This window comes from Ursus maritimus, unplaced genomic scaffold (assembly GCF_017311325.1).
Source record: "Ursus maritimus isolate PB19 unplaced genomic scaffold, ASM1731132v1 scaffold_29, whole genome shotgun sequence".
Lineage (NCBI taxonomy): Eukaryota > Metazoa > Chordata > Mammalia > Carnivora > Ursidae > Ursus > Ursus maritimus.
This window is the reverse complement of record NW_024425452.1, coordinates 22,101,699-22,127,999: the sequence shown is the minus strand read 5'-3', so window position 1 is coordinate 22,127,999 and position 26,301 is coordinate 22,101,699. Positions and strand designations below refer to the sequence as shown.

Here is a 26,301-nt window from a genome sequence, read left to right as displayed (position 1 = left end):
TGTCCTCATAGAGTCCCAAGTTAGTAATACTTGCACTAGGTGGCTGGTTTCAGCTGCGATGCTGGTATTCCAAGTAGTAAAACTCAGGTAGACTGCACTTCTATTTGAAAGTTTTATGGGATGGGGCGCCTGGGTGGCTCAGTGGGGTAAGCGTCGGCCTTTGGCTTAGGTCACGATCCCAGGGTCCTGGGGGTGAGTCCCACAAAGGGCTCCTTGCTCAGCGGGGAGACTGCTTCTCCCCCTGCTTGTGCTCACTCTCTCTCTCTGACAAATAAATAAATCTTTTAAAAAAAAAGTTTTATGTGACTGCGTGTGTGTGTGTGCACGTGCATGTGTGTGCGTGCGTGCAGCGTGCATGCATGTGTGTGTGTGTGTGTGTGTGTGTGTGTGTGTGAAGTAAGATAAAGGACTGGAAAATAGCTGATAAAGTTAGGGCAGTTTATTCAAGTCAGAAACCATTCAATGGGTAATTCAAGAAAATAACCTACTTTACCTGAATGATCTAAATCCAATTGTATATAATTATATTTTTAGTTTCCCTTTTTATATGGATTACTACAACTGTTTCATTTGAAATAACTCCTAACTGGGTGGCTCAGTTGGTTAAGCGTTGGCCTTTGGCTCAGGTCATGATCTCAGGGTGCTGGCATGGAGCCCCTCGTTGGCCTCCCTGCTCAGCCGGGAGTCTGCATCTCCCTCTGCCTCTCCCCCTGCATGTGTTCTCTCTCTCAAAAAGATAAATAAATCTTAAAGAAAAATAAAATAAAATAACTCATAAATGTTTAAATTAAAGCTTTTCATCTGTTTCCTAGGGTCTTTTGAGGAAAGACTATAATTTTTTAACTATGGTGAATATATTTGTATATTAAAATAATTTTAGGAAACTTCCAAAGTGCTTGGTATATCCAGATTTTTCCAACATCTGCAGCAGCCTACAGTGTATATATATATATATATATATATAAAATCATCATTTTGTAATGAAATGGCTCCAACATGCAGCCTTAAGAAAAGCATGTGGTGATGTAGGAGATGGCTTTGGAACTACTCTCGTTAGTGTAGAGAAAAGTCGCATCTACCGAGGCAAGTTGTCTTAAGCCCACAGACATGATTGGTTAGGTATACATTTAACTATGCAGGAAATGTTTCTCACTTAACAATTTCAGAGCTCACAAAAAATACATTGTGCTTTCAGCAAAAGATTAATTCATCCATGATCTAGTCATTATTTTTAAAAAGTACCTTCTTTAAGTGGAGTCATCTGGCTTAAAGCTGTTCATTTAGTAATATTTTCATTCATTTGGAATGTTTAAATCCATAGATTCATTTGTATCATTTTATTAAGCTGATCGTCGTGCATAGCTTAAACTGAATCCCAGATATTCTAATCTCATAATGTAGTAAGTGGCATCAACATGACCTATCTTTAAAAATTATTAAACATCCCCAAAGATAATATGCAACAGAATGTAACGTTTAACTTTCATTGCCAGTTTTAGCGTTTAAAGTGAAATCGCTTTCTCAGTGTCCTGTTTTACTCTAACACTAAAGGACACCTGGGTCAGCTTCTAGTATTTATATATGGCAGGAATTCAAATAGCTAACTTGCAGAGAGAATGTGATTTCACTTTCTTTCAGACTCAATGCAAATTCCATCTGGACTCCTGAGAGACCTTGAGATTCACTAAACATTTCATTTGAAATGTACTGTGTAGCATGGTTAAAACACAGGAGAGCAAAACCTCTGGGGCCTGAACCGTTCCCTGAGATTAAATGAGGCACTACGGAGGTCAGAAAGATATCACCAATTTCTACAGTGAAGTTAAGATTTAATGTATTCAAGCAGGGTGCACCAATGACTTCTAAAACTGGGTAGTAGCTATGAGAGCAGGATCATGAGTAGAAAAGATCTGAGCTAAGATTTTAATAAAGAAGAAAGTTAAGCACAAACTATAAGCAAAATTATATGGCTTGGGCTTAGGAAAATATCACATTTTAAGTTAAAAAAGCTAAGAGCTTAGGTACTTTTTATTTTTTATTTTTATTTTTTTTTAAAGATTTTATTTATTTATGTGACAGAGAGACAGCCAGCGAGAGAGGGAACACAGCAGGGGGAGTGGGAGAGGAAGAAGCAGGCTCATAGCGGAGGAGCCCGATGTGGGACTAGATCCTGGTACGCCGGGATCACGCCCCGAGCCAAAGGCAGACGCTTTAACGACTAGTGCTACCCAGGCACCCCAAGGGCTTAGGTACTTTTTAAAATAAGGCAGCAGGAGACCTAATATTCAGAGTTTTAAAAAATTATTTATAAGTATTCTAGCGGCATCAAATAGTTAACATAATTGCTAATGGCTTCTCTTTTAAGGAAAATCTGGACGTGCATAATAGATGAATGTAATAAATGGCACGTTTAAGTGATGAGCAAGGGCAGGTAAGAAATCCTCTTTCTTGAACAGAATACAGTTGTTTTCAATTAAAGCAAGCTCTCATAACTTTGAGACTTGGGTTGGCTTTACATCTTGATTCAAGGCATCATTACCTAAAAATGGTAAATTTTAAACTTTTGACTACAACAGATTATAGTGAAAAATTAGGAAACCTAAAATATTCAGTTATGACCTAAAGGGGATTCTGGACTTTGTCATATTAGAGACACTTCAAGTGGAGTCTTTAAAATGTTCCAGAAAGAAATGGAAAGCTCTGCTAAAAAATTCAGTATGAGTCACAGAAAAATCTGAGACAGAACAATGAATACAATGCTGATTTTAATTGTCTTTAAGGGTGATCTAGGTGCCCTGATCTTTATATTGGATTATTGTTCATTATTTATATCTGCTCTGTGTGTATGCAATATTAACAAAGAAATAATCAAAACTAGCGTGATACAGAACATGTATAGAGAAAAAAAGCAATATGCAATATACCAGTACAAACAAGCACGTGTCTGTGTGAGTGATACCATCCTATGATATTGAAGCAATAAATTGCAATAGGCATCTCTGTTTGCCTAGTTCTGGGAACCACTTCGTGATTGCTTTGTAAGGCAAATAAATGTCTTTCATATGCCCAGAACTCATGCACTAAAAATTACAAAAAAAAAAAAAAAAAAAAAATCCCAGAGCACTGAACTTTCTTCCAGACAGACAAAATTATTAAAATATCTAGGGAAACTGAAAAATCTTATTGCCAAACCCAATTTTCTTAGCCTGGACTTTAAAATTATTTACTAACCAGTCTTCCTTGCCTTACTATCCTAATTATCATTATCTTCACTATGTTGGTTGTGCCCTTGAACTAATTGACTCTCCCTCCTCAGTGTATAAGCTGCTGTCAGCCATGCTCTGAGGTCCTGTCTACCTGTCCATGATCCTTCACAAAGTCCTCAACTCTTCTCTGCCGAAAGCCTTCCGTGATCAAATTTTTGCATTCTATTGTTATTTTGAAACAGTTAGGGTTTCCAAAACTGATTCAATAAATCTGCTGCTCTTCTGGGGCGCCTGGGTGGCGCAGTTGTTAGGCGGCTGCCTTTGGCTCAGGGCGTGATCCTGGCGTTCCGGGATCGAGTCCCACATTGGGCTCCTCCACTAAGAGCCTGCTTCTTCCTCTCCCACTCCCCCTGCTGTGTTCCCTCTCTCGCTGGCTGTCTCTCTGTCACATAAATAAATAAAATCTTAAAAAAAAAAAATCTGCTGCTCTCCTACTTATTCTTGTCATTTAATCCAGATTCTTCTTGAATGTTAGATCAGCCTTGACATAGTAAGTGCCATATGTGAAAAGGAGCCTACAGAAAATCATAAGGTCATTCAAAAACACTGGATTTATTAATTCTGACTTGAACCATTTAGAATGAAGGAATCACGCCCAAGAGGGAGTGAGTTATGAAGTATGCCAGTGCCAAACACAGTCCTAAAGCATAAAGTCCACATTGACGCCATCTAATAGGTAGATAGCTTTGGTTGTCTTCATGTTGCTTAAGTCAGAGACAGCTTGTGATCTGCATTATTAAAAGCCCTCTTAAAAGTGTGCTGATACTTGTATCTTAAAATGTTCTAAATAAGTTTTCCACCTTAGATAGGATTGAACTAGGCATTGGTGGCTTCTCAGCAAATGGGAAGGCATCCAAATATGGCCCTTACACCATAATATCTGACTAGAGATTTAGAATTTTTATCTTATATAAACCAATCCATTTTAAAAAACTTTAATGTTATGTTCTAGACAGATAGTCAACCATGAATGTTTGAATGATACATAAGAGAGGAAGTAGATTTGATGGAATAATGAAAGCGAACATCTGATAACCACAGTTACAAACACAGAATGACATACAGATTTCAGTATCAGCTGAATAATTCAATCTTTCCTGTTCTAGGTGCCAATTTAATTTGTATGTATGTATCCAAATGCTAAATATTAATCAGTCTACTGTTTGTGCTCAATCAGAAAGTAGTTTGGCTTAATAAATATCACTACCAGCACCTATGTTAGTAAGCAGTAACCACTAATAAGTGAATAGTTTTGAAAAGAATTACCATTTTTAATCATTTCAACAATTAGTAGGTCAGAGCACGAGGGAATCATCGAAATTTCCTTCCAAAATAGAGGAAGAGTCCACATAGACAGGGCGTTGCATAGACCCTCTGCCTGGCCTACCGAGAGCCATTCTTGACCCTTCTCCCTCTCTCTGCCCTACATCCATTGGGTCACCAAACTCTGTTGGTTTTAGCTCACAGACACCTCTCCGGTCTGTCTACACCTCTTCATCCCACTTCCACTGTCCACACTCCTCACTGTCTGGCCTAGATTCCTGTAGGAGCCTCTGAAGAGGCCTCCAGCCCACAGTCATGACCCCTCTGGTTCAGTTTCTTTCTCTATTACTATCTACATTTTTAAAAAATGTGTTTCCTTGTGCACATCTCTGGTTTACACAATTTTTGTGGCTCTCCATATCTTTTAAGAAGAAGCCCCAACTCCATAGCAAGGCAAACACAGCTCTTCCCTCTCTGGTCTTGACTACCTTTCATTCCTGGAGGTCCCTAGTCCAAGCTTAGACTGCAAGCATTCTCAGCAAGGTAGTTACTTTAACCCCCTCCATAATGTTAAATATGCTGCTTATTCTGTTTTGAAAACTTCCTCCCTCTGCTCCCCAACCACCCACCAACATTCCCCTATCCATTTAACAGCCAAATACCTTCAGGAATCAATCCAGGCACCATCTCTTCCAAGGGACCTGCCCTGGATCCCCTAGTCTGACAGGTTCTGCTTTATATGCACTCTTTCACTTATCTACTGCACCCACATGTTCACTTCTCTGTTTTCACCACTAATTGTAATTTTTTTTTAAAGATTTTATTTATTTGTCAGAGAGAGAGAGCGCGTGCGTGAGTGCACGCACAAGCAAGGAGAACTGCAGGCAGAGGGAGAAGCAGGGTCCCCGCTAAGCAGGAAGTCTCGGGGCTCAATCCCAGGACCCTGGGATCATGACCCAAGCCAAAGGCAGACGCTCAACCAACTGAGCCACCCAGGCGTCCCTAATTGTAACTTCTTGAAGGGTCTGTGTTTATTAATTCATAGGTTCTCAGGTGCCTAGAATAGTGACTCACACACCAAACATATTTCATTCATGTTGGTTGCAAGCATCAGCAACAAATCAAATCTCCAAAGACTTTTTTTGATCATTTACTGTGTGCAAAGACAGATATGAGTTTGGGTTGGGGTTAGAGATGGGTGCAGAGGTAAATAAAATTGAGACTCTATCCCTAAGGAGTTTATAATCTAGTTGGTGAAAAAAGTAAACTCATGAAAAGTTCATTAGGAATATTACTTCAAACAAACAACTCAATAAGCATATAAGATATAGGATTAGCTCTAATGTTTCTTTCTCTTTCCAGAATAAACACTGGAACCAATATAATGGTGCTGGATGTTTCTGAAGTTCATTAAGGCAAGTCATTGATCTTGAAAAAAGATAGAAGAGGACATAAAATTCAAGCCTATAAAAATGGCTGCAGAATTTAAATAGGAGTTCATTTTTAAGGTGCGTGGGACTTGAGGATCTTTGCTAGCAAAGGAGAAAAAGCCTGTGGGCAGGGCAAAAATGAAGAAATAGGAGGAGAGGATATAACTGCTAGAACTTTGAAGTCCCGAGAAAAGCTAAACAAAGAGGAAACCATGGCCCAGGAGATGAGGCCATGCCCACATGCTTAAAGGGAAATCGGCTCCAGACAGAAACTTAATCATATGTAAAAGTTATTTTTTTCACATTTTTCTAATCTTGTCCAAAAATACTCTAAACTTTTAACATGATGATTTTTTAATTCAAAATTAATGGAAGATATAGAAAGCTATTTTTTAACATCCTTTTATGTCTAAAATTAAACCATTATGTTAACTTAATTAAATTTCAGGAAAATTTCCTCTCCCTAATAGTAAGAAAACAGGAAATATGTTTATAATACTGTTAAGCTAATTTCCTCTATGATATTAGTTGTGACCAGAGCAAACATTAGGTACTAAATTATCTTTTCCAGACCATTAGGGTACTATGTCTTTTGCCACATAGATAAGTTGCTAATTAACCTCCCATAACTAGTTAGCTCAGTTATAGCCCTTTGCTAATGAAGAGCACAGTCTTAATCTTCAAGTGGTTGAGTAGGCTTTATTTGACTCTGTGGTTACATCTCTGACATTTCCCCTAGAGACTGCAAGTTCCCTATCTTGCTTACTATTTGTATCCTCCAGTATTTGACAAGTGCTCGACACATGGCAGGTGCCCAATGAATAGTTCTCGAATAAATGAATACATGAATGTATAATTTAGTGAATGAGTGAATGGATGAATGGGTGTTATGTCCCATCCACCAAGGTTGCTATTTATTTGATTAGTCTAAGGAAATTCACGAGTACTGGAAGACACGGCCACAGTGTACTTCTAGCCAAAGAATGGTCTGTCCAGGGACATCACCCATCACTTTGGTATGTATAAAACATTACATGACAGTCAAATGTCACTGTGATCAGACTTCCTAACAGGCCCAACAAAGCTTAGGACCCAGAGGTACTGAGAATGTTCATGATTTCGTAATTCATGAACTTACTTGGAGGAGCCATCTAACAAAGGTTTAGAAGTGTGTGTAAAATTAACTTGATAGACTCAATTTGGCTATTTGATCTTGCACCCAGGTAACAGAAGTCTAGAAAATGGAAAGTAGTGAGGGCACCTGAATAGTGGTTCTCAAATTTACTATCTATTAGACCCATTTAGGAAGTTTAATCTGCTACAAAACACAGTTCAGAGACAGCCTTCAGAGGTTGTGACTCAGTAGCTCAGAGGTGGAGCAAAAATATGCATTATTGATAAATTGCCCTATATTAGCGGTTCTAACCCAGGAATAATTTTGCCCTTCCCCATCCTTGGGGACAGTTGCTGATCTCTAGAGACATTTTTGTTTGCCACAGCTAGGGGGGAATGTAGTGCAACTGATATCTCCTGCCAGAGGCCAGTGATGCTGCTAAAGTTGCCAAGGTTGCGAGAAGCTGCCCCTTGGTGGGGAGAGAATGCTCTAGAGAAACATGACTATCTCAGCCTGGACCATACCCATGAGACAGATGTGAGGAGGTGAAGTACATCCAAGAACGATTTAGATTAAATGAGCAGGATTGGAAACTGGTTCTTCACTTAACTCTAAATTCCTTAACCAGGAGCACTCTTTCCAATAATGCTGGATAAACGAGGTGTCTGAATCACTAATTTATTTAGCCCAACAATAGAGGCTCAGAAGAGTTCCTGATGTTTCCAGGTATACAGCAAGGGGGAGACTAGCTCAGGAAAAGAAACAATGTAAATATTCACTCATTTGTTCATTCATTCAACAAACATTCCTTTTAATATATAATCATTGACATCTATCAGAAAAAAAAAAAAACTGAAATAGTATACCTTTATAAAGTTAATGATTATGCCTATGTTCAGGTTAAGTCTCAATAAATACCTTGTGTTAATAGTTTTTGACAAGTTTAATTACAGTTTGAAATGATTTCTGTCCTGCTGACATCCTACGACACTATTTAATAAAAAAATACTATTGTCTACTCTCAATAATAGAACAATGTAAATGACTTCACAGAGCATTTTCAATATCAGAAAGCAATCTAATACTTGCTCTGTAGTGCTTCAAAGAATTTCCACTAATTAACCCTTTATCTCCTTAAAATGAAATTATCACTCCCTAGCATTTCAAGACAACTGCAAGGTTCCCTTTCTAAACCTCTAATATCAACACATAAGAATTATTTCTTTCACCAACGGTGGTTGATTTACCCTTTAGTAGAACAAATTAAGAACTTATCAGTAATTATGAAAATAATTTCCTTCTTTTATTGAAATACTTTGCAGCCACTGCAGCTTAGTACATTATTATTCTGGGTGGCGTAGGTGTTTTGAAAGGCAGTGTGAAAATAAGAGCTTGAATTATGAATTCCTCCCATGAACACTGAATCATTTTATATTTTCTGTGGCGAAAAGTAAGTTCTTGAAGAAAAAAAAAGAACAAGAACATTTTAACTTTCAGGAACACATAAGTCTGCTGTATGGTATACATTGCACTAAATGACCTATCAACACTAAAATAGTAACTTATTTTATATATATATATATATACACACACACACAAACTTACCATTTTTGTGCAACATATCCATATAGATAAGGAAATAACCTATACAAATTAACTATAAAATGGAACACTTCTTTCAATTTTCATTCAGTAAATATTTATTAAACACGTACACTGATCCAGAAACTGTGCTCGGTGCTGGAAAAACAGAAATGAATTCATTGCCATCCACCTCTCCTATGTTAGAAGTATGTGTAAGATAGAATATCTGGTTATCTCTCATGGTTCATCTCCCTCTCTGATTTCTCCCCCTTCAGATCTCCCTCCCCTCCCCTATTGTCTTTCTCTGCTTGACTTACTTCACTTAGCATAATCCCCTCAGTTCCATCCATGTCGATGCAAATGGTGGGTATTCATCCTTTCTGATGGTTGAATAATATTCTATTCTATGGACTCCTGGGAAACAGAATAGGGGTTTCAGTGGGGAGGGAGTGGGGGGGGAGGGGTTAGAGGGTGATGGGCATTAAGAGGTGGATGGCAATGAGTTTAGGACAGGGATGTTAAACTTTCTATCCTCTGAATCTCAGCTATCTTGTCCTGAGACTTGAAGTTGACAAAAATTTAAGAATTAAATTAAATTAAAGAAAATAAATGAGATTCCCCTTGTAGGTAGAGGATATGGATATGGTCTAGGCCTCTTCTCTGGCTTCAATTCTAGTCTAGGCTCAAGTTATAAGCTGTAAAGGATCCATATAGGTGCATGATTCCCAAAAGAAGCTGAGTGGTTGTAGACTTTGATAAGTAGTACTTTTGTTGGACTGAATTCTTAAGTGACATGGCACATTATTACAACTATGTTTCTAATAAAATTGCTCAGACTATGTTCCTTGCAGACCAGAACAGTCTTTTGGGGCAGGGAAGGGGTCTTGCTGCATTAATAAAATTTCAGAATCTACTTAGTTGAGTGTATATTTCAAGCACATAGGCATCCACACATAGCCATTCCTAGTTAGCTGTCACTGTGATCCTCGGGATGCTTTCAAAATACACTCTATTGGAAGATTTTCTTCAGTGCTACTCCCATTTCCTTCCTCCTTCTCTCCATCAGCTTATGATGCTGTTGAAAATTCAGGACAACAAAAAATTGCCCAATTCTTGCCAAAGTCCAGTTCTACAAATACCATTAAAAATCAGTCACATAACAATACCAGTACACGCTAAAAGAGCTGCATGTAGGAAGCAAAGAGAATCACTAGACAATCTTTTGTATGTTATGTATTGGCAATACAGTGTTTTAGTTTTATACTGAAGATGTTAATCTTTTTTCGTGCAGATTTCCAACTTCTTTTTTATAGACCATATTTATACATATTTTAAAATGACTTCTCTTGTTTTCAGTCTTCTCAAAATAATATCATCTGCAATGAGAACTCAATTTGACTCCAAATATAATTTGTAAGATATGGTGGTTATAGTTGTTACTTGATTTATACCTCTCAAATATAATTACTTATGTCCATTATACCAAGCTAATAGAATGATTAAAGAGTAGGTTTAATTTTTTAAATCAAAATCATTACTACTACTACATCCATTTTTATCCTATTGCTTTTCCTCAATGGACTCCACAGTTAAACCTATAACATACATATTTATTACTGAACCTTGAAATAATTATCTGCACATTGACCTCAAGTTTACTAATGCTCATTCAAATCTATATTTTAAATAATTTGTAAGAGACTATTATTAAGGGTTTAAAAGATATTCACAAATGCCTGGTGAACTGCTTGGTTAACAGTGTCTAAGGAAAGACAACATTAGCTACCTTTAATTGGTGAATATCTCTAACACCAAAGCTGTAAATAGTTATTAACTATGGTATAAGTGGGCATTTCTAAGGCATTAAAAAAAAAAGAGGAAATAGAAAATTAATATTAAGGAAAACTTCCAGTCTGTTGTTTATAGTATATATATATATAAGCAGGGGGAGTTTTTAGCCTGAGTCACTCAAAGAATTGAAAAAGTATAGTTCTAAAATTATCTAATACATATCCTCAGCAATTCAAACCTGGATCTTTTCTGAAATAGAATCACAGACATTAACAAATTAAGAGAGTTTCAACAAGGGCCTATCCTTACCAGCCAGCTCCAGGTTGCTCCTATTAATACTATACCCATTAATATTTTAACAACATAATTTTAAAAATCCTGTCAAAAAGGTCTCTTGGAATCATCCCAAGGCCCCTAAGAACACTATAAATTGGTGAGAAATGTTGGATGAATTCCCAGTTTTGCTTTTATTGATTTTTAAAACATTTAGTTTAAATAAATACTTTGAAAACTAACCTCAATGCCTTTATGAGGATGAGGGGGAGATGGAGGGTACATGGGGCAAGGTGCCGATCATGTGTAAATCCCCACGAGAGCTTTCTATGGCACATAAGAGACACTTGGTCAGCAGCTTTTGGCTTCTGTCCAGGTTACTTTTTTTTTTCCCTTTTCATACTAATAATCCTTCTCAAGGTACTTGACACCTTAAAAAATTACTTTTCCACCAAATTTTCAATGAGAATAAGTTAAAGACTGTCAGATATTCAGGATAATACTACTGGCACATCACAGAATCTTAAGATACCATCAACTATAGGAAGCACCACTATTTAATGTGTTTAAATGGAAAAAGTTGTTGCTAATTAATGTATGATGATGCTTTGCTGTCACAAAGAATTATTATTTATATATATTAAAATCTCCTTTTAATGCAAAAGAAATTATTTTTTCCAGATACACAAGGCCATTATTCAGGCAAGGGAATATGAATAGCTATCCTTCCACTAATAAGGGTTGGGTGACTCAGTCGGTTAAGGGTCTGACTCTTGATTTTGGCTCAGCTCACGATCTTGGGGTCCTGGGATTGAGCCCTATGTTGGGCTCTCTGGTCAGCCTGGAGTTTGCTTGAGGAACCTCTCTCTCACTTTCCCTCTGTCCCTCTCCCCCACATATGCACACACACACACATACTCTCTCTCAAATAAATCTTTAAAAAAGAAAAAAATAATCTCCCACTAATCAACTGATCAACCAGAAACCCATCCATGCTCCAAAGCATTTATTGATGTTTGTTATTTTTACTTTTTTGAAGATTTATTTATTGGGTTGGGGAGCAGAGAGAGAAGTTGAGAGAGAGAATCTCTAGAAGACTACCTGCTAAGCATGGAGACCAAGTCAGAGCTCCATCTCTCCACTCTGAGACCATAATGTGAGCCAAAATCAAAAGTTGGTCACTTAACCGACTGAGCCACCCAGGCACCCCATTGATGTTTTTAAAAACATCTGCTATGTTTTAGTCACTGGGCCAAGTTTATTGGAGCAGTTTTATCTGTCCATCTTTATGATCATCACATGCAATAGGCAATATTATGCTCATTTTTGACTTTTAAGAAATCTAGATTTTAAAGTGATTAGATATATTGTTATTACATTTTTTTCTGTATTACTGATTAAAAAGTTGAAGGTAATTTTCAGTTTCATATCCTCAAATAAGTAGACAACCTTGCTGACAAATTGAAAGCTCTTACTTCTTATAGTATTTTCATCGAACTATGAAGAATAATATTGTACAATATTACTTCTACAAAATCTGTGGACTTTCCAGATTATTATTTATCTGGAAAATAATTATCTATAGAAAATTATAAACATAAATATCACTGGTAAAATTTTGGATTAGAAATATCTATGAATAAGGCCAACGAGCTTTCATTTCTAAATTTTAAGAGCATGTAGAAAATTAATATTAAAGAATAGACTGCCCCTTTAGGTTTTTTTTTTTTAATAAACGGACATGGTTTTTTGATTTTAAAAAACCTTTCCTTTTATGTAATATGAACATCTTTAGGCTAGAATTTTTAGCTGTTTCAGTTTCAGAAAATATTTAACTTTCATAGTTCATGTCTAGCATTTCTCTAGGCATTATACAATCTAATTGGATAGTCAGGCAAATGACTACTGTGGGGCCAGAGGAACAGACATTTAGACCACAGACAAAATATAGATGAATATGGATGGCCAAACACTTAAGGAAAGCTAACTGGAATGGGAAGAGAACTCTACCACCAAATGCAACAGCTATTTAGGTAGCATAGGAAAGTACTTGATCAAAAATGAAAAAAACAGAGATGGATACTGAAGTGACACCTTGCACATTTTGGGCACTTGTTAAGTAAATATTTAATAAATGAATGGCGGCATCTTGGGATAAGTCAATCAGTGGAGTACAAATAAATCAATTGAATTGAATGGCATTCTCTTTCTTCTATCTTGATCATCTGGTCCCCCCATGAAATTTTTACTTTTTAACACACTATATAATTTATTTCTCTATTATATTTATGTTCTTATGACACTCCCTGCAGTCCTCCTCCATCTAAGCTCCATAAGTCAGGTATTTTTGTCTGTTCACTAATATATGTGCCAGATACCTTAAATAGAAGAACAAATAATAGGTTCTCGAGAAATATTTGTTATGTGAATTAATGAATTTATAGAGTTCTAACTATTTGCAAATTTCATTGGTAAGCACAGCACAATTTACAAAGATAAATGTGACACAATTCCAGTTACCAAGGTATTTAAGTCTAGAAAGGAATATCAAATTACTATAACATAAGGCAGGAAATATAAGGGCTATCAAAATTATAGACATAAAATACTGTATGGCAATGGTTCTTAACAGTATGCTATGGGATATGGTGAGCTGTTCAGGAATTATAGGTATGAGAAGATGTTGATTTAGATTTCCTATTTTTAGCAATAAGTTCCCCCCCCCCCCCAGGTTAGTCCTCCCATTTGAATACTGCTAGAATTGCTGAAGTATATGGTCTATCCAGGTAACCTCTAGACTGAATTTAGTTTAAGGGATCTGGGATAGTAGTATCACCAAGTGGTCAGAGAGGCAAATATAGATTGTCTTTGGAAGAACACACCTTTATCCTAGGCATCAAAGAATCCTCACAAATAATATTTTAAGAACAACAAGTATGACATAACCTAGTGCACTAGGATACAAGGTACTATGAGTGAGAATTAAGTGAAACAAAAAAAAGCAAAAACAGACCCACAGAAATTTCAAATATAGGAATTATCAACCATAGATTATAAAACAATTGTGCTTACTAAGTTAAAATTAAAAAAAAAAAAAAAGCTTGAAAACACCTGTATAAACTAGGAAATTCCAAAAAGTAATCTAATAAGTTTAAAAAATATATATCAAAAGAAACTCTAGAAATGAAAAAAATGACAACTTAAAATCAAAACTTTACAAATAATTAAATAACATATTAGAAAAAAATGAAGAGAGAAATAGTGAACTGAAGGTTAAAAAATAATTTCCAAAATGTATAACTGAGAGGAAACAAAAAAGAGCAGAAAATCTGGAAGAGAGTTTATGATACCAGGAGAATATGAAACAATGTTCTTTAGAGTTCCAGATGAAGATGAGACAGATTATAGGTGAGTCTATATTTAGAAAAATAATGATTGAGAATTTTTCATAGCTAATAGAGATATTGATCCTCTCTACCCTTGGGACAACCTATCTTGTTTCTGCCTGTGAACACTTTCATTCATTTACCCCAATGTGCTTTAAAATTATTTTCTATGTATGCCAAGACATGGAAAATGCTGAAAAATGTTGTTTTTGGTAGGTGATATCAATTTTTTTCGGTTAAGAACCAGATAGTAAATATTGTAAAATTTGTGGGCATATGGTTTCTGTTGCAATGACTCAACACAGTGGTTGTAGGACAAAAGCAGCCACAAACAATATGTAAACAAATAGTTGTTACTGTGTGCCAATAAAACTTTATTTACAAAAATAGATATCAGTCTGCATTTGTCCCACAGTCTGTAGGTTATAGTTTCCTAACTCCTACTTTAGAAGATCAAGGCATGGATTACAGTAAAAAACATGTGGTGCCATTTTACTCCCGATATCAGCTCTCAGAATACATTGTTGAAGTCATAATGCGATGTTTCTTGAGCTTTATTGCTCACACTAATGGACATAATGAGTTGGTAATAATATTAGAGGTATGTACATGAACTGTATCAGTTAAAAAGGGATAATTTATATGTGAACAAAGCCAAAAATATACCTTCAGGGAACTAAATTCAATACTATAAAATCTATGATGAAATTCAAAACATTCTAAAGAAAATTTAAAACATTTTATTTTATTATTTTTTAAAGATTTATTTATTTAAGAGAGAGAGAGACAGAGAGACAGAGCATGCAGAGGAGGGAATAACAGAGGGAGAAGGAGAGAGAGAATTTCAATCAGACTCCCAGCTGAGAATGGAGTCTGACACAGGGCTCGATCCCAGGACCCTGAGCCCAAACCAAGAGTCAGATGCTCAACCGACTGAGCCATCTAGATGCCCCAAGAAAATTTAAAACATTTTAAAGGTAGAAAAAGAAAATTTTTCCTGGAGAAAGTTAAAGTGAGGTCATTTTGAATTTTAATGGATTTATGAGGAAACACATAATTGTGGATATCAGAAAACTTCAAAAAGTAAAGTACAGTCTAAGACAGAAAAACAAAAGTAAGGAAAGCTCCATTTAGTTTCCTACCAATGAATCTTTATTGTCTTGCTATTTTCTCAAATTATTATGGTTTTTCTATTGATTTTGTAGTACTTTTAAAAAAGCACGGTTGTTGGGGAGCCTGGGTGGCACAGCGGTTAAGCGTCTGCCTTCGGCTCAGGGCGTGATCCCAGCGTTCTGGGATTGGGCCCCACATCAGGCTCCTCCGCTGTGAGCCTGCTTCTTCCTCTCCCACTCCCCCTGCTTGTGTTCCCTCTCTCGCTGGCTGTCTCTATCTCTGTCGAATAACTAAATAAAAATCTAAAAAAAAAAAAAAAGCATGGTTGTTTTGCAAACAAAAGCAATATTTTATCAATGATAAATCTGAAAACAACTGTTATGAATCTGGGTGTGATTATTTTTGACCATGATACAATATTTAAATTATTGGGATTAGGTCAATTTTAATTTACAAGGACTAGTATTTTGATAATGTAAGAGGCTAACATTCTCATTTCTGTTAGTGTGAGTATAATGAAAGGGAATAAAGCATAATAACATAGTTTTATATTATTTGAGAATTGATCACTGAATGGGTAATAGGAAATTCCATGGAATCCAGGCATCTTAATTGCTTCTGCAGTTGGATCCATATAGGTTCTGAATATACCAACTGAGGCAAAATTATATTAAATGTCAGTCAGAAATAGTTATTTATTTCATACTACTCTCACTACAGAAGGGCAAACATGACCTTAGAGACTATCCAGTAAAAATGAACATGTTGACACCTAGGATGTATCTCAGAAGTTGCACATAATGTTAATTTGGAAGACTGAACAACCATATGTTTGTAATATAATCAAGTAATTTATTTCCAAAGTACAGACTACCATGATATATTCCATTACAGTTTAATGTATTTTAAAGATTTATTTTATTTTATTTTATTTATTTGAGAGAGAAAGTGTGTGCATGCACAGGTGGGGGGAGGGGCAGAGGGAGAAGATCTCAAGCAGACTCTACCCTGAGTGAGGAGCCCCACACTGGGCTCAATCTTATGACCCTGAGATCGTGACCTGAGCCTAGATCAAGAGTCCAACACTTAACCCACTAAGCCACTCAGGCATCCCTAACATATTTTAAACAGAGCAATCTATGCAATAAAAGTAATAACACTTCTTGAAGTTAAATAGTTTTAAAATCCTATGTCTGGTTAATTAAATCACTAACAAATTCTAGAAATAGTGATCTACTGGAATCATGGCTATATGTATGCTGAATACTTTGAATACAGACTTCCTTTTTTCACTGTTGTTCAAGAGAAGATTTCAGTTAGTTAACTGCAGGTCTGTAAAGGATGCTTCCATATGTCCTCTAAAACAACAGGACCATCATATTACTGTTTTGCATAGCTGTTCTTTGTCTACTTTCTTCTTAACTATTGGATAAATAAAGATCTCCAACAAGATCTTTCTGCTCCTTTATAATAATCAGAAAGATATTAAGTGCTGTCCATATCAGTTTGTTGATATGCATAGGTGTATAAGGCCCATAAGTGCACAGGGCCTTATGAAAGAGCTTTATCATTTGGTTACCACTTGGAGGGGAAAGGTTGGTTACCCAATGATAGTAATGCTTTGTATAATTGTGTTGAACTTCTGAAAGCCAACAGATCTTTCTTTAAGTGTATGTCCCTGAAGTTATGACATCATGTCTCCATAATGGCATGAGTGTGTCAGTCACCTGAAGAGCAAAGAAAATGATGATGACCCCTCTAGAGTGATGGCATGAGGCCAGAGTATTCATTTTATATTTTTAGGAATCATATTGTCAGGTAAATGGAATGGTGACTTCCAATATAAATGACAAAAGAGGGGGAAAACTCCTGGGGATGAAGAAACAAGGATAATAGAAGCAAAGGAGAGGAATCACTTCAATTCAATTACTTAACTTTGAGATAAAATAAGCCAGTATCAGTCTCAATCAAAAGGTGACTATTGCTACTCCCAACTGCAATAAATCAATTCGAAATGTAGAAAAATGGAAAGCCCATTAAAAGTTTTTGTTTTCAACCACAAGGGAGGCACAGAAGTTATAAATGGACTGATAAAACTGTTTAGCAAATGTTACAAAATTACAATTGAAATTCACAAGATTGACACTCTGAAACATTTTCTGTAAACAAACATGATCCTTCACAGACCTGATAGCATCAGATGGTGCTACTCAGACCCATGGAGAAAGACCACAGGTTAATTAAAAGACCACAGGTTAATTATGGGTTTTCCAGGAAATGTAGTCATCACACATGATCTAATACTCAAAATCTAAATTTAGAGTATCCCAAAGAATGTGCAAATTATTACCCTCATGATAACTTTGTAAACTATATTAAAAGAAAACATTTAAAAAGAAACACTTCTCCTAATGAAAGAAACTTATTTCTGAAGTGAGAAAGTACTTTCAATTTATTGCATGGGTCACCCATAATGAAACATTTTCTGCATCCTGTCAATTAGTTAGCCAAAGCAAGATAAAAATATGCTTTGAAATTGTCTGAAACTATTGTACCCAATCAGATTAAAATAAAAATGTCTTTGCTCGGGATTATCAGGGTAATAGATTATCATTAGAAATAAAATTGACCATTTATAATGGACCTCAGTATTCCACCAAGCTGAAGCATTCTCCCTTTAAACTTCCAAAGTTAGGTCTAATTGATGCTGAACTAGTAAGATGAAACATAAATGGAAGTAATTCTTAAAGAGAAACAGTACCTGAGAAATTTGCAAATATTTATTCTTGTGCAAAACTAGCCAGTTGAAGTACTTGTTGAATATATACTGTGTGTAGATGTCCTAGGCATTAAGAGTGCAGTGATGAATAAGAAAGAAAAAGTATCTCTCCCATGGCACTTACTTCCTAGTGGGGGAGATAGACAATAAGCAAACAAATTAAATAAGAAAGTAGGAATGCATGCTGTGAAGAATATAAAATAGGGTGATATAAAGAGAATAAGAGAGTAACACTTTCAACTGGATGGTCAGAGACAACCTCAAGAAGGGATATACAAGGAGGTACACAGAAGCACAATTCATTTCATTAAATAAATTGAAAATCACTTCAATGCCATCGATATTAGGAATACTAGATCAGTTATGATATATTTGTATAATGTAGTACATACAAGAAAGTGTAACATATGTAGTGCAGTTTTAAAATTTCCACAATATATTGTAGAATTACAAATTAAGGATGCCAGTGTTACAGACTGTATGATATTATTTATGTAAAAATAGTATTAATTGTGATGGCTGCATACATATGTCAATGCATGAGTGGATACCTGAAATTTTACATAACAAAATGTAAATAGAAGTGACCTTGGGGAGATGAGTGGATGTAGACACCCAAGCTGGTGATGAGTAGTGGGGACTTTTGCCTTAACAGTTATGTTTTAAAGTTTTATAAATAAAAGACACTCAGGTATTAATTTTATAATTAAAACTAATTATAAAATTAAAAGTAAGGTAATTCGATGTTGCTAGAGTGTAGAGGGATAAGGGGTGGACAAAATGAGTGAAGGGGGTCAAAAGGTAGAAACCTCCGGTTATACAATAAACAGGTCATGGGGATATAATTTACAGCATGGTGACTATAGTTAATACTGTGTTGTATATTTGAATGTTGCTAAGAGAGTGAATCATTAAAGTTCTCATCACAAGAAAAAAAACTGTAACTATGTGTGGTGATGGATGTCAACTAGACTTATTGTGATCATTTTGCAATACATACAAATATCAAATCTTGTGTTGCACACCTGAGACAAATACAATGTTATATATCAATTCTATCTCAATGAAAAAGGTAAGACAATCTGATAATATAAACCGAAATTACTAGACAACTTCTAATTTCAACTTTTTTACTGCAATCTTGAAAACATCATTTAAGTGAACTCTTTTCTATATAAAAATTAGTAGCCATGTCTCTTCACTACTTACTATACTCAAAGTTGAAATCACTGCATTGGTAAAGCTATTATGTCTCTATATGAACATGATCAAAATAAAACAGATGTGAAGAAAATAAGTAAAGTTCTCTTAACATTCATTGTTTAAAACTCATCTAGAAAAACAACTTAATGATAAAACACTCTGGTAAAGAGTGTGATGGGACAGAAGTTTTGTCAGTTTTGATTACTTTTCAGGTACATCAAGGAAACATGAACAACACTGATCTCTTCAGATAATCTTTGAAAGGCAGCTAACCACACCTCTGACTGAATAGTTTTTTTCAAGGACAACTTAGAAGTTGATTTTGTAAAGCTAAGACATGGGGGTTTTGTCTGTTTTGTCATGGATAAGAGTGACATTTTAGCAGATGTTGGAGAAAGCGTGTGATTGATTCCCAAGATCAGTGCTAACCTCAAACACTAATATCTTTCTAAATTAAACTTAAAACCTTAGATGTTTTGTGAAAGGAAACCAAGAGAGTCACACAATAGGGGAATGCTGTTTCTTTTCATAGTATTCCTTTAACAGTCCTAAAGGTCTTTAGGAATAACTAACACTTCCCCTGTTTGGATTAACATTGAAGCACATCCTACCACTAAAAAGATAATAAAACTAAATCCAAGTTGGTTATTATTCACGAAGTTTTGCAAGTAACTATAATCAGGAGTTTAAGATGGCATATTTTTCTTAAGTAAAAAATATTCAATTAGATTTTTGTAGCATTTCATTCTTCCCTTGGCTATACAACACACTAAACAGTGCCTTACAATATACTACTAGAGTCTTCTCTGGCTATTGGTAGAGAGCAAAGCTTGCAAAAACTTTACTACCATGGATTCCTGTATTGTGTTTCAAAAAGAAAAAATAATGACATCAGTGAGGACATTCAGCTCATGCTATCACCAGGGCAAGGTGGGATTCTCCTTATGGCACTAAAATTCCTTGGAGAAGAGGATCCCTAGAATATCAGAATCTATAGCAGATAATATGCCCAATATCATTGATTCATCATCCACAAAAATACTGTAATGGAAACTGTATCAGTACCCTAGAAATAACCACATTGCCAGTAGGTTTCTTCTTTACCTAGAATTCTAATTATGTCCTTCTTCTAGACTCCTCAGTACCGTTACTGGTGGGATGGAAGTAACATAATAAAACTTCAGCTGTAGATCAGATTTAGGGTGAAGAACAATGGAGAAAATCTTAGAATACCTAGAACTCAACAACCTGGTACCCTATCTGACAGCATCCACATGGCGGTTTTAGCCTTTGGGATTGACTGATATTTATCTCCCCTCCATGCAAAACAAAACAAAACAAAAAAGAAAGATTGTATAATCTGGAAATAAATGTACATAAGTATTTAAAGTATAAGAGTCTAATTAACATTTAATCAGGATTTTTGTTTTCTGTGAGACCTTCCTTAAAATCTCATAGAATTACCAATGAGACTAAGATGATTTTGATGAGATATATTGCAATTACTTGTACAAAGGAATGCATCGAAGAATTATTAATCCTTGTTTATTGCAATTGTTTTCTTTTGTCTTCATGAATTCATAAAATATATGAATAAGAAAATTAAATGTCACTCAATGCTTTTATAACAAAACAATTTGGAAGGGCCATATAAATATCGCACTACTCTGATAATAGATTCAAGGTCATGCAAGTAATGTATTGGCTAAATGACCACAGAGATTGCTATTTTATTCTGCAATGTGAAGCTGAATGACTAGGGCAAAATGTTGAAATAGCATTTGAGCTTCTATGATTTTAAAATATTAGACCTTTTAAAAAATCTTCATGGAATTTGCATTGCAATGTGCCTTACATATTAGGTAATGCAATCCTATCTTGGGACGTAATCTGATAGCATCATCACACACAAACACATTCATCATCCTGTCCTGCAGATTCAAAAAGGAGAATGTTTTCTGAGTGTAACTCACAGCCCACTAACTTATCATATTCCTGTTGACTAGCAGGCAGCTGAAATAACTTAATGTGCTTTGAATATTTAACCCAAAGTAATATAAGAAAACATCTGTCACTTACGTTTTTGAGTCATCCCATAACACACAATAGGGATTCAAAGTACCCTAAAAATAAGTAGAGAAAAAAGAAATGTTTCTTGAATACATACAACAAAAATGGAAGGTTTCTGTAAAATGCAAACAGAATGGCAGATTCCTTATCTTGCAGTATGATACTTAAAAATTTCATCTCTATTTTTTTTTTTTTGCATGAAAAATTTGTATGTCCTTTCTCAGACTTGGTGATGCATTTTATGAAATTCTAGTCATGAAAACAATACATTTATTACAAACATCATAACCTATATTTAGTTTTTTTTGAAAATTAAGCTCTCATATAGCACAAGGTCCATATTTTGATGATTTAGAAATTACCTAATTTCTAATAGCTTTCGTTTTTTTTACCAGTAAAATATTAATTGCTGGATTATTTCTTTTCAGAAGACCGAAGTACCTACAAAATTTAATTCACAGGGAAACATTCAGGATTATGCACAGGTACAAACACCACCATTGCTACCCTCATTAGCCTGTAGTTGGTCCCTTTCCTAGGGCAAGAGATGGTTGCATTAACTGTCCATTTCCAGAGAGTGTGTTGGCTTGCAATAGCTGCTGCTGCTTCTTCTTCTTCTTCTTCTTCTTCTTCTTCTTCTTCTTCTTCTTCTTTTTTTTTCTAAAAATGGGTTTATTATGTATGGCTGTATTTTTTAAAAAGGGACATTTTATTCAATAATGACGATGAATGAAATAATAATCAATGCACCTCACAGCATTCTCTGAGTTAGTTTTCCCTTAAAGTATGAAGAATATAAGTGTCATTAAAAGGGATTTTAAGTATAAATTTGTACCTGATATGCAAACTCCTCTGCCCCATCATGCTGCCTCCCCCTAGCAAGTCATTCATGGCTGCCCTCTTGGGAGGTATTTCACAATTAGCATGAACTAAACCAGAACCACTGTTTAATAATCCTTTGTGTATCTCCTTAATTATAACAATTATACCTATTGAGTGAAGATGGAGATGGAAGCATAAAATGGGATGTTCTTTTGAAGTTGGAAAGAAATACAAAGTTTAATCATTTCTTTCCTATAAGCCTAATCTAAAGTATAAAAACGTTGAAGTCCTTGTAGAGCTATTGTTATCTTTTAAAGACCATCCCATTCTTTTGAAATCAATTGAGAGAAAATGCAGGTGTGGCTACCATCTAGACCACAGCAAAGTGTTTGTTTTTTTTTAAATAGTGTTACATCATGGCTTGTAATATCTTCTTAATCAACAGATTATTTTTGTATAGAATCATGTCTAATGAAACTATGTTAAAAAAAAAGTGCCAAATTTTTATTCAGTTCAATAATTATATGTATGAGCAGCCACCCTGACCCTCAGGATGACACCATGAAGTTTCCATTATCATGGGACATGATCTCTGTTTTAAAGAGTACTAATCGTCTGGGTGTTTTCTTTCTGTCTATCTGTTACATTCATTGGGCCTTATTTTGCCCTTTTGAAACTAGCCTAATAATTCTTCCTTTACATGGTATCTTTAGGTATCTACACATGCTATTCTACCTGAAGAGTCCTCTTCTTTACGAAACATACTCTGTTGGTTTCAAGTTCTCTCATTCTCTACATCAGTCATTTCCTGGAGCACCACTTTTCAGGTGTGTTGAAGGAAACCATCCATATGTGTCCTACCTGTGCAGAACGAAGTGGTGCCATTGCCCCTCCCCTGTAGGTGCCATATTCCTAACAATGCAAGCTAAGACTGCATCAGATCTTTTGGGAGTCTCTTTCTCAGCTTTGTTACTCATACACTGAAGTCTCCTAGGAGAGACTTTTTAAATCCTGATTTTGACATCCCACACATTCACCATCGATTCAAAATTTTTTTAAACACTACAGGATTAAGAAACAAACATGGTATCTATGTCCTCATCCAACTAAGTCATTAATAAAAATGATGACTAGGCCAAGGCAGATAAAAGTTACAATCCCGAAACAGGCTACTGGCTCTGTTCCATAGGTGGACATGCTCCCTCTGTGACAGCCACCCAGCCACCACCCCTCAGTCTTGTCTTAGTAGATAATCACTGAGGTATATCTGGCAAAATGACCTCTTTTAAAAGTCTAGGAAGGTTCTTTGTGAAATGTTGCCTTTCTAAGTGCTGTTTGCTGGATCTGTTCTAGAATTTCACTAGAAATAAACATTAAAAAATCCACCCAAATTTTATTTTTCATTTTAATTAGGACATTCGACTAACTCCAATATTTTAACACCATTACCAAAAATCCCTCAAAGACCACCTATCTTTCTTCTTGTCAAATGCTCATACTTATAACTATGCTCTTAGAGCATAAAAACGCTCCTTCCCTGAAAAAAGGTTATAGTCTTAAGGAAGTTGATGAGGAACACACAAATGGATTATTTATATAACAACAAAGAGACATGTTTTTATAAGTGTCCCTAGTCATAACATACTGCCCATGAGGGGCATCATGGCTTGTGTTAGATCAAGTTTCGTGAAGTAAGTGGGTCTTAATGTGGTTCTACATGAGGCATAGATCTGAGGAGGGTCACAGAAGCGAATGGTCCTTCAAATTGTTTTCTTTTCCTTTTTTTTTTTTTTTTCAAATAGTTTTCTTCCTCTGTCCCATGAGATCCTATCTGGTTTTAGCTGAAATTTTCAATTCAATCTGTGACTTTTCAAGAAATCCTTAGCATAGCTATAACATTGCATCATAAAGCTATACTATATTTTATCAGATTTGTTCAAAAGACCTCAGAACACTTTATAGAAAATACATTATCCTTGAAATATCACAGTGAGGGGTATGGCAGTATATATTTCATGAATATAGAAATTAATTATGGGTAAAGAACCTGAGATAATAGTTCTTCTGAATCTAGTTTACTTCTTTTTGTAATGTATGAGCTAAAGTTAAGTTTCTATATAAACCAATATAGGATACTGAGTATAGGATTAATATTTCGTATTTAGAGTTCATAACAGGTTACAACAAAAAATAATATTATAAAAGAGATATAATATGACCTTAATTTTTTGGATATCTCTTTCCTTTTTAATCCCCTGATTTCTACTTTCAGATGAAAGTATAAAGGTGAGACGGGCTTACTCTACTCTACTTATTCTACATGCCATTGTTACCCTTAGCTTTATTTCTACCTTCTTCACCCCTCATCTCTTGGATCTTATCTCATACTTCTCTCTCTTCATGTCCTTGTGAAAATTTAAAAAGCATCCACATGAGAATTATCATAGGCTCCAAAATGTACCATTCAATCTTGGGTTTCACTAGACATTCTGGAACCCACACAACAGACAGACACTCCTCTGTGGGTGTTCATTCTAGCGCAGTTACCAACATGTAGGTATGTGAGCTGAGGTCAATTATTTAAAACATTTGAAGTTTAGAAAAATAAGCAAAGTAAACAAATTAGAGGAATCTTAGTATCTGGATAGACCAGTTGTTTAAGGAAAAAGAATGTGCAATGGGAAACATAAAGCAAACATCAATGATGAATGAATCCTAAACATGGAAAAAAAAAAAAAAACTGGCTAAAACGTTCTGCTGGGAAACCACTTGTAAAATATTTGTTATAATTTTTCGGTACTTTTCTCAAAGGTACCTTGCTACGGGATCTGCTATGAGGAATTTACAGGAAATCGATAACAGGAAATGGTGAGCCCAACAAAGTAACAAAACCTAAGGACAGGGGCAAGAGGAAAGTAGGTGAGCTATGCACCAGCCTACAGAAGCAGATTTAAGAAATGCGTTAAACTAAGGAAGCAAACAATTCTCAACGAAATGAGACAAGTGTGCTTAAGAAAATTCATTTACAAAGCTGTCAATCTCATCGACACTTACAATATTAAAACTGCATGTATTGAAAACTTTTGGAAAGGATACTCTATTCTTCAAAAACACACTTTTGGTAAAACAAGCGAACAAAGAAACAAACAACAACAAAAAACTGTCTCTCTCGACCCCATTCAAAATAGAACAGTTGAACTCAAGTTAAATATTTCTACTCACCCTATTTTAAAGCATTTAAAAAATGAACTATGACCCAAATTTCTTCATTGCCTTAGTTGTTTAACGCACCACTTTCAAGTGTCTATAATAGTCTTCACTGTTTTTTACTTTTACTTCTCTCCTGTTTCCACATCAACACCAATATACCTATTTAACAGTGTAATACATCACTGGTTTTGTCAATGTATTTCTATGGGTGGTTCTCTCTTTTCCTTTGGCCTGCATAACTTTTTTCTTTTCTTTTCTTTTCTTTTCTTTTCTTTTCTTTTCTTTTCTTTTCTTTTCTTTTCTTTTTTCTTAATTTTATAGAATAGGGAATTTGGACATCCTTTCTAGTTCTAGATCTCAGTGATTCCTGAATGACATTCATAAGTGAATTCCTTTTCTTCTTTCAAAACTCTCTTCCAAGTCATTTTTTTCCCCTACAGAATACTCTAAATACATCTCCCTATGGTAAATTACTCTCACTATGGTAAATTTCATTTAGTCATTCATACAAAAAATCACTTAGTAAACACCTATTACATTCCAGGTACCCTTTGAAGAACTGAGGATACAGCAGTGAACAAAACAAAATTCTTGCTTCATAGACTTAACTATAGTGAAGGGGGCAGGGAGAGAGACAAATAACATAGACACATAAATATATAATATGCTGGATGGTAATCTGTGCTCTGATAAGTAAATCACGATGACAGGAAAGACTTGGAAGTGAATAAGTTGTAATTTTACATACTGGGAAGCCTTCACCAATAAGATGATATTTGAGCAGAGATCTGAAGGAAGTTGATCACATAAAAGATAAGAGTAAAGTCACAATAAAAATGAATGAAGACCAAGTTTCTCTAATTTTCCCTTGGTGTTATTCAGTTCTGAATAAATTCAATCCACATGCTATCCTTATTACACTCTTCTTATCTTAGTGCTTTCCAATGGTTTTAGCTGGACCTACCCTAGAATCAACTGGGGTGCTTATTAAAAATGT

General features: G+C 35.3%; 1 protein-coding gene across 1 annotated transcript in view; it reads right to left on the bottom strand.

Moving 5' to 3' along the window:
• Positions 1-26,301, bottom strand: part of ADGRB3 (adhesion G protein-coupled receptor B3) — a 697,706-nt gene that overhangs the window by 267,042 nt on the left and 404,363 nt on the right. The window contains exon 15 of the mRNA XM_040643606.1: positions 21,282-21,325. Within this exon, the coding sequence (XP_040499540.1) occupies positions 21,282-21,325 (44 nt within the window). The remainder of the gene's footprint in view (positions 1-21,281; positions 21,326-26,301) is intronic.